General features: G+C 38.4%; 1 protein-coding gene across 1 annotated transcript in view; it reads left to right on the plus strand.

Annotated features, from left to right (window-relative positions):
* The window catches only part of LOC146375020 (protocadherin-15-like), a 163947-nt gene that overhangs the window by 51531 nt on the left and 95403 nt on the right, over positions 1-17013 (plus strand). Inside the window, exons 5-11 of the mRNA XM_084949255.1 lie at positions 7230-7390; positions 8352-8507; positions 9382-9501; positions 9591-9701; positions 11647-11817; positions 14451-14559; positions 14691-14803. Coding sequence (XP_084805381.1) covers positions 7230-7390; positions 8352-8507; positions 9382-9501; positions 9591-9701; positions 11647-11817; positions 14451-14559; positions 14691-14803 — 941 coding nt within the window. The remainder of the gene's footprint in view (positions 1-7229; positions 7391-8351; positions 8508-9381; positions 9502-9590; positions 9702-11646; positions 11818-14450; positions 14560-14690; positions 14804-17013) is intronic.

Below are 17013 nucleotides of genomic sequence, written 5' to 3' on the forward strand. Positions count from 1 at the left end.
AGTTTTCCCGACCTTTTTTCTATGATCATTATTTGCAAACAAGCCAGCATGCAGAGGTGAGGTGTGTTTTGTAACCAGTGCACAAGCCATATTTTACACTGCAGTGTTATCAGGGGATGTAGGCACACAGTAAATTTCAGTGCTTGATGCAGTCAAACAAGTGTGTGTGTGTGTGTGTGTGTGTGTGTGTGTGTATGTATGTTTATGGATTCATTTATTATTTTTGATTGAACAAGTATTTTGGCCTGATTACTGCAATCAGGAATTACTCATCCCAGTTTCTAGTTCTCAGCCTGTGCAAAACGTTATAGTTTCTACTTCAAACTTGCAAACTGAATGATGTTACTGCATCATTTCTATCTTACATCATTCAGGAGAATAAACTGGGCCCTACTCTGCAACTTGGTGAAGGTCATTTGGTTATCCTCTGAAAATATTTGAAGTTGCTCTGAAAATATGAAAGTATTTTCTGTAAATATTTGAATGGCTAGTCATAGTCTGCTAATGACGTTGCTCTGTTAAGGTCCAGGTATGTTTCTTTGTCAGTTGGTTGATTGACCACTTTGATCTGAACCACTGGATTAATTACCTGAAGTTTTGTACACATAACGCCCAGATTCAGTGGCCCCTTGACTTTTTGTGTAGTGCCTCTATAATGGTGAAATATTAAAGTACTGTGGTTTCTGTCCTGACTTTTTATCCAGTTTGTTACCATTATTATGTCAGAAATTTAGATTGTCCTGTACTGTAGGTCCTCAGTTATCTAGTGCTAATGAATATGTTAACATAGTAAACTGTCATGTATAAGAACTTGAACTTGAATGGTTGCACTTGAATAGTTTAGATCTTATTTAACTGACAGAAGCTTTTCTGTCAGGGTCGGTGGCACATCCACATCCAACTCCCTTACGTGTGGGGTCCCTCAAGGATCTATCCTTGGCCCTGTACCTTTTTTCCTTTACATGCTCCCATTAGGCTCTATTTTCAGAAAATATGGAATCTCATTTCACTGCTATGCAGATGATTTTCAAATCGACTTTCCTCTTAAAAAGAATTCTACAGGCTCTCTACAAGTTTTGCTAGACTGCCTTGATAACATTAAATCATGGTTTGCATTCAATTTTTTGAATGTAAATGATCAAAAAACTGAGATTGTACTATTTGGACCTTCAGACCCTTGTTTTTCTCTTAAGGGTGACCTTGGCCCTCTGGAAAAGTGCAGAACTCCCGTCGGAGTTGATAGCAGTTTTTTTGAGAAACACAGCTTCTTCAGAATGCTGAAACCTGACTCTTGACAGGCACACGTAAACACGACCACATTTCCCCTGTCTTCGCTTGTTTACACTGGCTTCCAGTATGTTATAGAATTGATTTTAAGATTTTATTGCTTGTTTTAAGCCTCTAAATGGATTAAATCCATCATACCTCTCTGATCTTTTAACTAAAAATACTCCAAATAGACCGCTCCGGTCAGCTGATAAATTGTTCTGATTGTCCCAGTGGAGACCAGGGCTTGTGATTGCTGTGCCCAAACTTTGCAACAGTCTGCCTCTTCAAATTAGGATCTCTCCAACACTTGACATCTTTAAAACCTTTTTGTTTTGAGTTTTTGTTTTGTTCTTTGTGTGTATTTGTTCTACTTTTTACCTTTTGCATTTTTACTATGTACAGCACTTTCTTCAACCTGTTGTTTTTAAATGTGCTTATAAATAAATTGATTGACTGATTGATAAGAGCAATTTTAACATCAGCATGTTAGTGCTGTCACTGTGAGCCAGTAGTGAGCGGCTTGCACTGGTATTGACTGTCAGTAAGCATTCAAACTGAAGCAACCTTGTGGTAAACCAGTGCAAGGTCCATTTAGTGCAGGACTTTATTGGGCATAAACCACAATTCAGTCAAACCAGTTTAACCAGTTGGTCCACTGAAAGCCTTTTTACAATTGCAAATTTTGCAATTGGATGAGGTTGTACAATGTAAATCGCAATATTATGCAAAACTATATTTCTGACCATCATTCAAGATCATAACTCAGTAACAGAAAGGGAGATTGTGTATGTATTTCACATTTGTTTCACATTTGTACACATTGATGACAAGTGGTGATATTGGCAAGGAAGACCAATTTTGTAACTTTAAAAAATATGCCCAGGACTCCATGTGACCTATTGCACACAATAGGGGGGAAAAAAACAAAAAAATGGAAGAAAAGAAAAAAAAAACACTTGACATTTCCCCAGAGGATGAGATTGTTTCACAGAACACTTAGAATCACTGTTTACTGAAACAAACAGCTGCTGCTACTTTGACTCCAGTTTTCTACCAAAATGCATAACGACAGATGTTTTTCATGTCAGAGTCTATCATGAGTAATTGTGGGGTAGCTAAAACATTTGGAGTGCTAAGTTAGTAGTGATGTTATATCCCTCCTCAATCAGTGATGGCTGCAATACACATACACTGTTTTAATTTTGGCAATGTATGCTGCACAGTAGGTCTCTTGACAGGTGGTGATCATGTCTGTGCTGTATGTGTTAATGAGTCTGTGCCTGAGTGAGATCAGGAGTCAGTATGTGGGCATAACAGCGAGACATGGCAGAGAAGTTACCTTGATATTTTAGAGATTAGGAAGTTTTAAAGAAAGTCAAACAGTGTGGGTTTTCTAAAAGAAATGCCTTATTTTAAAGCTTAGCAGATTTTAAGTGTAAAATTAGACTTTTTGTAAATAGATGTACTGTAAATAGATAGCTTTTAGTTTTTATTTCACATTTAACATGCAGGTAAACCATCCTGCAAAAGGGTGAACATATTTGACAAAATGAAACCTTTGTCTGTTTATATAAGTTTTTATTATTTTTTTCTTCTTTAAATTGTCATGTATTCATAAACAATGGCAAGTGCACAGAACAAGAAATCTTGTCAGACATGCTTCCCTAATGGCGCTTGACCATTTTTAGTACACAGATTATTTGATAGAGAACAATGTAACAGAATACTGCAACTATTACTATATTTAGTACATATACATACGTACATACATACAACACGATTAAAGGAGTTCATAAACATTAAGGAGTTTCAGAGGTTGCATTGCTCTGTGGAATAGAGAGCACCAAAAGTCTCATATTAATAATTGAATTGAATGTGAAATATGGAGGCACGTGCCTCATTTAGTCTTTAGACTGTTCTGTAACATCCAAAATTGGAGCCTCTGGACCTCACCCAGGAAGCAGGCATGAAGGCCGTGCTTTGTTTTAAAAGCAATCAGTAAGATACCAAAATCAATTCAATTAATAAGTAACTGATGACGTTATGTCAGTACAGATTTCTTACCTCATTTTAATCCCCAAAAATGAAAATTTTAAAATGAATATCATATGTATTTTTTTTATTTGTTAATTATGCAAACAAAGATGGATTAACGATATAATTATGCATTCAGTCTCCCAAGGTTTGTACTGGGGGGATTTTTTCCCCCCTAAAATTTCCTTTTTTGCCTTTTTTTTTTCTTTTTTTGTTTTTTGTTTTTTTGAAAAAAAAAAAGTAAAAAAAAAAAAAGGCAGGATAGCTGTTTGTGTCTTGTTTATCAGATGCCAAGTAACAAACTAAGTCAGAAATTGGCACTTTTTTTGTTATTTTAGCTTATTATGATGGTATTGATATTGCTTGGGCTTAAACTGCAGTAGCAATGCATTTCCTGGAGACAGGTCTGACCAAAGTCATGGTTGAGGAAAGTAAAACCTTGCCTCCCACACAAAGGAGAAAATACATGTAACTGCATATTAAATATTAAAATATATGCAAATGAAATGGATATACTTCTTTCCAGAGATGTTGCAGTATTGCAGTTTTAGTGCTGTAAAAAGCCAGTAACTACACAGATAAATAGGCATTTTCATACATACAATTTAGCAATGTTTGCTCACAAAACATTTCTGGGACTGTTCAGAGTTTCTAAGGCAAACCTTCAAACACCTGATCTGGTTTAGCTTTTATACTAGCTGACTTTTTATGTGAATTTGTTGTTAGTGTTTTATCCCGCTAATTTCAGAAGAGAGCTGTGCATAATGACTGCAGCTATTTCCACTCAAACTCCTTTCTTCAACAATATGCCACCATTTCTACGCGTGTGCTTACTGTCTGCTCCTATTAAAATGGGGAAAAAAATCTTTTCTTACTGGAGGTCTTTGTGCTAACCACATTTTTTTTTAAATAAAAAAAGTACTTGGCAAGTTCTAGCCTCTGGCAACATTTGCAGTGAGATAACTTCCTGTTTACCAACTTGTTAATATTTTTATGTGGTTTCTTGTGGCACCGTGAACTCATTTTAAAAATGAAAACTGTGGCCTCAACTCAAAGGACTGGACTCCATGCTAATACCAATGAGTGAAACTACCAATGAAACTGACTTTTTGTTCATACCAAGCTTGGAAACCTATCAGAAATGGGCCTCCACACTTATCTGCTGCCATCGTCTATGGATGCCAGCATTATTGATATTTGGGATAAAAGTGAGCTCTCTGTGTTGTCTCTGTGGAGTTGGTCTGCTATGAAGCCCAGATCAGAGGCGCGTCTGCCCAGAGATGACACTGACTGAGTCACAGGCTACTAAAGAGACTTGTTTTATTTATTTAGTACATACCGTATATAACACATGGCTAGGTCTGCACAGGTCTGACAGACTCTGGCATCTTCTCGATTGATGAGGAGGACAACTTTTTGCTGCGTGACAGAGATTGAGGGAGGGTGTGCTCAAAAAACTAGGAGTTTTGGCTGTCACAGCAGAAAAACTGAAGTTCAATTAACTTGAGAAAGAAAGAAGACTCTCTGTGGCCTCCTTTGTAATATTATCAGCTGCGTAATTTACAACCTGAGAGTTTCAAAAAAAAAAAATGTTGCTCACCACTCAAGTTACTGAGGCAGATATTATGAAAAGCTGTGTTTTAGATTAATGAACCAGCAACAGGGGGCTCTTTTGACTTTTAAATTAAATTCTTAGAAGAACCATTTTTCAGGCTGAGTTTGGCCTAACGGAGACACATAATTTTTGGTCCTTGTGATCACAACACACGGATGCATCAAACCTTGACTACTACAGATGAGGAGCGCAGTCATTAATATGAGCATGAAAATGCAGCAGCGGGTATTGTAATTATAATGCAAAAGCTTCCATCGTAACTCCATCTGTGCTCCTTCTTGAGGATCTTCGAGTCTGAGTGACTAATGACTAAATGACTAAACCAGTTTTATGAAATGATAAAGTACAAGATGTTGGGGGCACCAATTAAAAAGCCCATTAAAATACCACCACCCTCTTACGTTTTACAGCTGGTAGATTAGCAAGGCATGTCAAGGGCTTTTAGTTTCTGCAGAATTTCTATGTATACTTGTAAGTTTGCTAGCTCTAAACTTTAGTCACTTTTTCACACTTTGTCACATTTGAAAATCACTGGATGATGTGATCCATGATGTTAGGTACATGTAAAATGTACTGAATGGAAAAGGGTTGGAATTAAGGTAGTGGTTGAAATGTCAGTAAATGATAATGCATGAACACACTGTCAGATGTAAGGTATGTTTGGTCATTAGCTGAGCTGCGGTACTGTGCTAAAATCTTGAGCCAACAACTCATTTCTTTGTGTTTTGCTAGGGACAATACAACATGTGAAATAGGTGCAGGGATTTATGGAAACGTGCAAACATAAGGAAAAAACAAATGTTTGCACAGTAATCTACTTATAAACAATTAATCTTGTATTGTATATGTATAAAGACAAACTGATTGTCTTAAATACAATTCATGTCAGTCATTTGATATTTTTTAATCACAATGCGAATCACAATCTGAAAAACAAACCACATTCATGGAATGAATGTCCTTAAAAAGAAATCCTATGTTTTATTCAGACAACTATCAAAAACACCCCACTGTGCTCTCTGTGCAACTCTGTTCAAGAAGTGTTAAAACCGAGTGATCCGTACAGCCACAAAGCAGATAAAGGCAATGGCAGGTTTAGTTTAGACAGCTAGCCATAACAAGGAGAGTGCCATTGTGTGTCTATTGCTGTAATGTTTTAAAGATATGATACATCAAATTTGTTGGTTTAAAAAAGTAAATTAAAAAAAAAATCGACTTTTGAATCCCAAATGTTGTTAAGACATGGACAGATCTTCTGGGTGTTAATATTTTTGTGGCTAAAACTAGTAAAAGTCGTAGCAGGATCTCATTTCAAAGCTTTTTCAGGTAAAGCAGTGACTCGTGTTTTGTTCTGAATTTGATGGATGTTTGTGATGGCTGCCACAAAGAATACTCTCACTATGTCACAAGATGTGTGTATCTCTCAAGAACCCAAAAAGAAATGAACATAACCAGTGTAACTGTCACGGCCAGTGCAATGACATTTTCTTTAAAAAAAAAAAATGTTTACCCAATTTCCGTCAGTAAAGTGCCATTTTTCCATATTTGGTGTTTTCAATAAAGCTGTGTTGTGTACATGTTGCTCTAAATAAAACTGCTCAGGGCTTGAACATCTAGGAGGTGCTGGGGCAGTAGGACGTAGGGTTGGCTGCTAGTTCCTGCATTATTAAGCTTCCAGTATTTTTTTCAAAAATCTAATTTGGCCACTTAGGAGTCAACCAATCCTCAGATTTAACTGGCTTTACAGGATTTGTCCCAGAGGCTGTAGCAAAGTTTAATTACTCGCTGATTAAAAGCCGTAAAATATAAACCAGAAGGTGACGGTGCTCCCAGGGATGATAATGATCAATTTTAGAGATTTGCCTACATAATATGTGGAATAGTCCACAGAGATCTGAGGCAGTATTTTCAGTTATCTAAGGCAGACTTTGAATGTTCATATAAGAGTGAAACTTAAAAGTCATTTTATGTTTTTCTTTGCAAAGTTATTTGAGAAAGGATACCCAATATTAAGCACATGACACATAATAAAAACAAAATTTGTACAGACTGCTGCTGTTAATGTTGGTTGCTGGTTGCCTAATGATGGCCATTTAAAGTTTTATGACCTTCATGTTCCAGCCTATTTGCTTTTAAATATTTTTAAAGCAAAATATTTGACCAGTATGTAGAATGAGTCCTTTAAAAAGCAATTTAATTGCATTTTTTTTGACAAACCAGTTTACTGCATAGTATAATAAAATATTATTTAAGGTGAAAATCCTTTTACGTCTTAGTCATTGATTTATTTATGACTGCTCTTCATTTATAGGTACAGTTTTGGTGGAAAACATGCAGATAAATGGCCGTGCCCAAGACCCAGGCAGAACCATCTCACTGACGTTGTTGGATAATTATGACTACTGGGTGATATTGGAACCAGCACGGCAGAGACTCTACCTCAACAGCACTGGGCGTTTTCTGGACAGAGATGTGAGTACAGTACTGAGGGTTTATTTCTCAGCTTCCTCTTGCCTTAGTTATGCCAAATCATCAATCATAAGAAAATAAACCCTTAGCCATTCCAACAAATATGCAGCTGGGAAACAGATGTATGGATAGATGGATTTAGAATAACACAAGATATGATGTAGCAACAGAGTTGCTTGTAATTTGTGTCACTAGGCCATGGTAATTCACTCTTAGCCTTAAAGTGATTCAATGACAAACAAAAAAACAAAACAGTCCATGTGTCTGTACAACACATTACAGGTCCTAAGTACATACACACCTGTGTAAATGGTGCAGTAAAGGATCCATGATGCAAGATGCATAGTATTGCTGTCATAGTGAAAAGGTGTTTTAAAGCATGTGTTCAGATCATACGGACTAAAGAGAAGGAGGTGAATGTGGAGCTATTAACAGGAATATGCCATAAATGCATATAGAATAAATAATAATGGAAGTACATGTGTGGGACAAAGCTCTGCAGCTGAAAAGAAGAGAAGCGATGGAGGGAGCTAGTTAGCCGAATTACACTATGTGGAAAGTTGACCCTTGCTGCTAAACTGAGATGAGCGTAGTAATGGCAGTATGATGAGATGCTGCCTTTCAGTATAGTGTATTTGCACTTTCATCCTTTATAATAGTTTTCTTACACTGCATATTCACAAATAAATATTGGGCTGCCCCTGGTAGCCTAACAAACAATCGCCCTCATTAGGGTTTACCAATGCTATGCAAGCATGATAGCTAACAAGCAGATTTCATACTGGAACTGTGTCGCTTTCCACTGTTGTTATTAAGTATGCCTATTGCTCTTTACAAACTGTCCGATACAATGCGCTGTAGGTTATTATGACTCCATTATATAAGAAACATGGGAATTAGAACTCTACAATTTCCACAGTGTTATATAGCATTTTTTTTTTTCTTTCTTGTTATTTGTTTTTAGCCCCCCAACTCCATCAGCACCATCGTTGTTCAGGTGCAGTGCACAAATCAGCTGGTTGGTACTATCATCTTGCATGAGGTACGGATTGTTGTGAGGGACAGGAATGACAACGCCCCTCGCTTTCAGCAGCCACGCTACTATGTTGCAGTAAACGAGGTAAGGGAGCAATTCCCTGTGCCCCTATGCACGAATCTTAAACACAGTGTACTGTCATGCGTTGCTGTTTGCCAGAAATGTTTGATAACTGTGAGGCAGAGTGGGGCAGCTTTTTAAATCTAATGCCTCTTTCCTTTACATCTGAGACAATTTGTCAGACATTTAAAATAATGGTACGACTCAAATGGCTGTTAGTTAATTGTTTGTTGTTAACAGCGTATTATTCATTGCCTATATTTAGTATTTATGTTTAGGCTTTGATATCGACACCATCTGCAACTCGCATACATCTAGTGAGCACCAGAAAGGATAACCTTTTTTTTTTTTTTAATTCAAATACACCTGCAACACCTGCAGTGATTCAAGATAATGCATCAAATCTTCAGACTTTCTAGTCATATGTTTTTGAGATTAAATGAGAGCTCCCCGCTGAGTTCTAAGCAACCACAACTTCTGTTCTTTGCTGTTCACCCTTTGTGTGCTCTGCATGTTCAAAATTCCTGTCACAGTGTGTTATCATAGCCATGTGCAACTGCCCTAACAGTACAGTGAGTCAGTCTACATTGCTGTCAACTTCCCTGAACAAGATCTCCTGCCCACTGCCTGGTTCTGTGGACTTTGCTAAGGGCTCTTGGGAACAGCAGTGGTTCTCATACTTACTTTTTGTTATTCTGTCAGCAGTGCACGTAAGCTTTCAGACTGCTGCTGACTCCAACATTTTCCCTTTTTTCCCCATTTTTTGGGGATATTAATGGGATGGAGCGGCAGCAGTAATAGCCATATGAATGTTCTTTCTGCTGTAAGTTGACGTTGTACTCACAGGGGGCTGTTAGAGCTGTTGACTTTTCTTTTTCCCTTGCATATTTTTGTCTAGCTCACACCACCTGGAACAACAATTTTCACTGGCTTCTCGGGAAATAATGGTGCTACAGACATTGATGATGGGCCTAATGGACATATAGAATACAGCATCATTTACAACCCCGGAGACCCGGTATATGGACAGATCGCACATCATAATAAGCATCTTCTACACAAATGCAGATTTCTTTATTAATCACAGTCCATGGCTTTCTCTTTCAGGCATCTAACAGAACAGTAGCAGTCAGCAACAGCCTTTCAGGAAACATTATTTTGGCAGAGAGACTAAACTACGAGGACAGAACACGGTACCTGGTTTTGGTCCAAGCCAATGTAAGCAAACGCATCTGCATACACAAACAGCCAATACTGAGTTGAGTTGCATGAGTTCAGATTGACGAATGGGGTCATCACGTATAAATAGGCCATGATTTATAGATGCTTTTGAGTGTGTCTGCCTCCACAGTGCACTTGAGGTTAAGAACTTTTGTTGTCACTAAAACCATTTCTCTAAATGTTGTGATATTTTATTTGAATTAGATCAAACTAAATATGAAGCCAGTAGCTTGCTGCTTTGATGAAGTCAGTGTACGCACATTTTGTATTTAATAGATTATATTCAGGTTGATCGTGATTCAGTGTCGAGAAGAATGAACCCTCCAGGGTTTCATTGCAGCTTTTTTTGTTTTATTTTGTTTTGCTTTAAGCTGCCTTCGACATAGTTGGTATACCAGAACAGGTTTGATTTATAATTTATTTAATGACTTGCACTGAAGCTTTTCTGGCTTCCTCGCCATTCACTCTGAATGTTTGATGTTGTGTGTTGCCAGTCTCATAATGATGGGCTGTTGCTTTGATTTAGTTGAGTTACTTACTAGTTACTAGTGAAGTGTTATGAAAAGTTTAACTTTTCAGGTGGCAGCGTAGGCATGAGCTGATTTGTGTTGATTCAAATGTTCCAGCACAGGTGGTAGCCAATCACATCAATCAAAGAAACACCCAAGCTGGATGATTCAAAGCCTTCTCGGCCAACATCCAGATCTTAAAATATCAAACCTCTCCCCTGGCAACATGTACCATGATTCATATCATAGTATCTTTTCCTAATTACCCATTACAGAGCCGCTTTCCCTAACAAGCAGCGGTCAAATATAACACCCTATACTGTGAGGTGAAGTGTTGCAGGACAGATAATCATTTAACACTCAACTCGTCCTCTATTCTCTACATTTCCTGCATGAAAGAGCAAAAGACTCAACTCTTTGAACTGGCGAGAGGTCCTCCAGGGGGATTTCATTTTCTCTTGCAAAAGGATGTCAGGGTAAAGAAAAGGAAGAAGACATGGTATTTACTAGAACTCTGCACTGCTTGTGTCAAGAGTTCAATTATACTGAGAACGTAAATCTTTGAAGTGCTGTGCTGCTCACTTCTCTGGATACCACTCAAGGAAGCAACAATACTACGGGGGAATCTTTAAGAGTAGCTGCGGCGCTGTCGGTGTTTTATTGTACAGAGCTGTATTTTTGTGGAAGAAAAGATTCTTAATGAATGTTGATAAGTGCTCTTCAGTCTCATTTAAAGTCTGTAAAGTTGCTATGAAACAAAACATTAAGCAGGTCAGGCATCTAACTTTATAAACGGTGAGATAGTGTTAATTGATATTTCACTCAGAGGGTTTAGGTATGAGAAAAGCCATCTATGAAACTTGTGAGTTGAGTTGTATCGAAATATGCAAAGCATTTATAGAAGAAGTATGACAGTCTTCCACACTTTGACTCTACTTTCTGTAATTTCAGTGCCCAATTCATCCTGCCAGTGTTCCCTGAGTGATTTAAAGATGGTTATTTAAAGTTGTGCAGATGTTTGGAGAAAAAAAATGACACACACCACCTTTAGTATATGGTTGGATACTCATGAGACACCCCGAAGTGATGAAGCTTTTTCTTGTACAGTGAGATATCAGCCCTTTAAAAATTGCCACAGTTGTAGAAAGTGGAAGAAATATGAAGGTGGAAGCTGAAATGCTTTCTGCCGTTGCCGAACAGCAGTGAGGCTATCATTTTAAAACATAGCTGGAGATGATGTATGTCTCGATTCAAGTTGTAAAGACTCGGTCCTAAAGAATTAGCGTAAATGCATGACTAAAGCTTGTCAGGGTGTTCAGGTATATTTCAGGAGATTTCAGTATAGACACATGAGACCAAATCATTAAGTAGTTTTGGATTTTTCGACTGCTTCAGAAAGTTGCTCAATCTGTAGCCATTTTCTTGTCTTCCAGGACCGCGCTCCATTCCCCCCTAACCGACTAACAGCTACCACAACTTTGACTGTGGATGTCGAGGATGGAGACGACCTGGGTCCCATGTTCCTACCTTGTGTTTTAGTGAACAACACTCGTGACTGCAACCCCCTCACCTACCGTGCTGCTATCCCTGAATTCACTGAACCGGTAAGAGCCAGGCAGACAGGCAAGTGTGAACACACTGCTATTCCACAAGGTCATTTTAACAGATTTCCTCCTGCTAATATATGCATGTTTATGTTTTCATGCATGGAGGCTGGGTTTTTACCTGTCATTCTGTATGTGTGCATATGCACAGTATACATGGTTTGTGAGACATTTGTGCCATATGTTCACATTCTTGTTATATGTTAATCTATGTCACGCCTTTTAAATACCCTAATTGCCTCATTATACCTTGTCTTTGCCTCCTCACCCGAAGGCAGAGTACAATTTGCAGTTTATTACTGCATTTTGTTTTCCATTGTACTCACAAATTAAACTGAAGCATGAGATGACTTGGGATCACATCTAAAAACCATTGAGGGGAAAAAGAGAGGGAAATTCATATAGATCCGAGGTGGCGAGAGCAACTAGTGCACCAACAGAATTTATGTTAGTCTATACATGATTAGTTGTTTATTTATAAAACATATTTTATATTTGCTGTGTATCTCCATGCATGTAATAGTCATTAGAATGAACAAAAGTGAATCAAGCTGTGGTTTCCTCAGAGGAAGGTAGAAGCACTCCTTTTATTTTGGACCTTTTTGTGTTGTGGTTAGCTTAAATATCCCCCCATTTATATGGCCATTAATGTGAATCTGCTTTCCAGTAGCCTACTCTTATTCCTGTATATGGTTAATGTTTTTCTTGTTATTTTAAGTATAATTTTCCTAACCAACACACTTATAGTTGGACCAGCTGCATTGTGAGGAATCATCGGATTCATTTAGCTCAGCTCAGGCAGTTGCGAGGAAACGGTTTCATCAAGTATGGCTTAAGTGTACTGTGGTGACATGTTCTGAACATGAGAGATGAATGGAATCAAATTATATTGAATGGAGCCAGAGTGTGACACTAAATAACACAAAAGCCTGCAATAAAGACACAGTGGGATATATATATATAGATGGGTATTTAAAAAAAAAAAAACCTAAAGTTGCGGTTTTTATTTAGGGTGGCATAGTGAGTCACAGTTGTTTGTCCAGACCTTCCATTGATAGTTTGTAATTTATTATTTATGATAAAAGGTTTTCAGACTGTTATGCAAGACACGACAGCACCAGCTACACAAACCAAAGCTTTTCATCATCTGTTTAGCAGTTTTTTTTTTTTCCTCCTGTGAACACAGCATGGGTTCACCATACCTCCTTACCCTTTACTGTCGATATACATGCTTATACGACTTCTGATTTGGTCTCTGATTGTTTGGGGGTTTTTTTCTCTTTCTTTTTTTTATTTTTTGGGGGGAATTTTGCAGTGTAACACTAACATGTCTGTCCACTGGGAGAATTGTCTTCTCATAATTGATGAGTGTATTGTAATTAATCACAATAGCTAGACAGACATTATTAAGTTGATCTGTATTTATTTGAAGCCCTGGGGGGATATAATGTGGGCTCTGGAGTCCCCTGGATAATGACTGCTGAAGGAGGGTATTATAGCTAATCATCATTGTGCAGAGCTAGGGGGATTTGATTTAGCGCACCTCCAGACATTGTAAAAGCGAGAGGGTTGGTTGGGGAGGGGTGTAAGGATTACTCCAGAGCTGATGGATATAAATATACCCCCTCAGGGAGGGATTCTTCTTCCAGTGAGCTGTTAGCCATGTGCCTATCTACACTAAGGAAGTTTAGCAGTGGCCCCTTAGCATACACGCACATACTGTGTCAGCCATATGGAGGCGTTTTGCATGAGGAAAGGTATTCTTAAATGTGATGTGCTAAACATATTCCCATTTAACCATATGTTGATGCAAATGCATAAAGGTAAAGCCAAGGTAGTTAGTGCTGATGATGTGTGAGTGTGCATAAGCGGGGGAAATTATCCTAAAGCACCACTAGCAGATTATCTTTTATGTCCAACACTATCAGGTACATTTACATGCATGGAAATAAGAAATCTATAAGCTTCGGTTCGTTGTTTTCCTTATTCTTATCATTATGTTATGGTGCTTACCAACAAGCTCGCTGAAGTATATAGCCAGCAGGTTATATACTTTTTGTAAAGGTGAGAAGAAGAGTTGATACTATCAAAATGTGGGGAAGGAACACATGGCTGTAGCTTTCTACATTTGTAGTGTTATTCACTAGAGGCGCAAGAGAAAAGCCAGCAAGGCACCGCACTGCACAATATCAGCAGTTCTCCTATCAGTTAACATTAATAAGTGCTATAGTGCATAAGCAGGTGGAACTGAGGCAACGTCTAATCACAGCAGCTCTACTTTAAGGCAGAAAGCACTTTAATGGGCTGGGCTGAAAGCGTAGAGTAGCTTCTCTGGAGAATGCTGTTTTTATGTGGAAGAGCAGAGTTGCGAGGACTGTGCAAAACATCACATAAGATTATACAGCAACCAAAATATTGATATAGAGCACACAGAAAACTTTCTGGGGCAGATCTTTTTTTTAAGAAGAATTTTCTATTGCAGAACAGTTTCCGGGGTTTTTTTTTTGCTCTGCATAAAAATGCAGTCAGAGTTATTTTAGGTGATCCGTGCAACAGTGAGATCTAGAGGAAATTAATCAATTTGCATTTTGATTATGTTGCTGTATTGTTGACTCAGCCACCCCTTGTTGCAGAGCAAACTGAACCCACTGAATGTTACCCCTCCGATCCGTGCTGTGGACATGGACAGAAATATACAGCCCCCAAGTGCCAGACCAAACATTCTCTACTACATCCTAGTTGGTAGGTTCATCACGTATTTTCATTGATTTTTACACTTTTAATGTCTTTGGCTGAGCTGATGCCATGATTTTCCTTTTTAATATTTCTTCTGGGGTTGATTCTACCATAAATGTTCTTATTTTATATTGCAGGTGAACCAAACACATATGCAGCATATTTCTCTTTGAACAGAACCACTGCAGAAATGCGCGTCCTGCAGCCAATCAGCCGGGACTTGTATCAAAAGTTCACATTAGTCATCAAGGTAAAGTATAAAAGCACATTTGACTTATTCATTCCTCAATAGTTGAATTGTTTCAATCTGCCCTACACCTACACAGTTCTTGAGAAATCTCATTAAACTTAACCTCAATACAAAGCCTGTTCATTACATTCATGTAACAGTGCAGTGTAATGTTAGTAATTACGACAAATTGCATTTGCAAAAATTTGCAGTAAATTAGTGTCAACTATTAGACATGCGCAGTCCTACAAGGATTGTTAAAACATTTACCGTGATAGAGCCTCATTGTCTGTTTCATCAGCTAAAGGTACAATATTGATTTCTCTCCTTCCTTCACGTTAGGCAAACAACACTACTTTATTCAAGATTTCAATTCTCTTCTATTTTTAATGGGCTTTTGCGAGATTAAGTTTGACTCATCTCTTAAAAACTTTAGCGTGCACCCTTACCTGTTCTACCCAGATAACCTCTGTCCTGAAGGCCATTAACCTTATCTTTAGCTCCTTAGGAGATGGGGGTGAAAAATATGTTATGATTTATGGACTTAGCAGGACAGGCTGCTGTGCCTTCATGAATCTTAATTTAGAGCATAGTCAGGAATTGCCTATGTGCTGCTGGTGCAGCAGTGCAGATGAACTTTCCATCTACCCATCACTAACCTCTAGACACCTCTGAGCAGTGTGTAACGTGCTATTTACTGGGATAGCTGGGGAGCAAAGAGATGAGAGGAAGATTTCCACAAGAGGAAGGGAGGCTGATCATATGAGAAGCTTTCTGCATGTCTTTGGGATGATTGTGCATAGCTTGAGGAAAGGAGACGGTTCAGAGGGGAAGGAGGAAAAGACCAAGAGAGATAGAGAGGGAGATGTGTCTGGAAGATGGTAGATGGAGCCTCATCTACCTGATTCATGTACAGGGCAAGGAATGATTATTCTAGGATTCAAAGGAGCAGGTGAGTAAGAATTTGACTTTTGTGCCTTGAAGGTTCTGCATAGTTAATGCTTTAGGTAAGGTAACAGTTAAATAAGCAGGAGCCTATTTTAGACAACATGTGCTTTGTGTTTTAAGTCATCATTGATGTTGACTTAGGTACATCTACTAAGGTGACTGCGGTGAGATTAAGCCAAATGTCAAAGGCAGACGTGACGGCTTGGTGAAAGTAAGAGAATGAAGAAATGGCACTCTCAGGATGAGGGAATCAGGACACTGGAATCAAAATCGAGTGAAAAACAGTGAATTTTGTAGCAGGCATCTCCTGCAGGCATGTGGGTTGTAGCGGTGGAGAGCAGGACATTTAGCACTGGCTTCCTGAAATAGGGACACTGCTAAAGAGCTAAATCATGAGGGAACACTGTATGTGAAGTGTATGTTATGGCTGTCAGTGACAGCATTTTTGTTTTTTCCCTCAGGAGTTTGTGTGAGCAGATTGGATCTCTGGGTCAGTATAGTGCTGGTGTTCTTATTATCACTTTGATAAGGGGATAAGTAGAAGATGTTTGGGGAAGAGAATCTGACATGAGATTGTGATTGAAATAATAACAGGTATGAATCTCAGCTGGAGGGAAGCTCAACTGAATATGCTACAAGTGGTTTTTTTTTCTTTTCCCCATAGTAAGCTATACACATAAGGCAGTAAACATGAAGTCATGGGGAACCTGCAGTTTACAATTTTGCAGTACAAGCGCTTACATTTCTTACAATTGGCACTCTGCAACACAAGCCCAGTGAAATTGAGCTAATGTGCTGAATTAGTTCCAGGTCATGGCCTAAACTGATGTTCTCTTAGTCCCCCACTCCTTCTGTATTTTCAAAGCCTTAATGTTTCTGAAGCATCCCAGTGTGGGTGGCAAAAGTGACATATGTACTTAGGAGGCGAAAGATTGTAGTGACAGCCTGACCAGACCGCATTCATTAAGTTTCCTCTTGTGGCAGTGTCAGATTCGACTCTAGTGTAAGTTCAGCTTCATTAGGTTTTGTGCAGTTTGAATGGCTGAGACAACATACTGATTTATGGAAATGTACTATGTTACTAAAGTGGCCATGTCACCCACCAGCTGTGCAGCAAAATGAAGTGGAAGGATTGTTTACATTGTTGTGATTGTTATGGATTCCTCTAGTTTGCTCTGTGTTTCTCTGTACATAGCACAAATGCAAACTGATTTTGGATGCAGGTTCATGTTTCACTTGTGCATTTCTTGGAGCTTTTACAGCTCTGGATTTATCTTTCCAGA

This window comes from Perissodus microlepis, chromosome 13 (assembly GCF_051167445.1).
Source record: "Perissodus microlepis isolate ML-2025 ecotype Zambia chromosome 13, ASM5116744v1, whole genome shotgun sequence".
NCBI lineage: Eukaryota > Metazoa > Chordata > Actinopteri > Cichliformes > Cichlidae > Perissodus > Perissodus microlepis.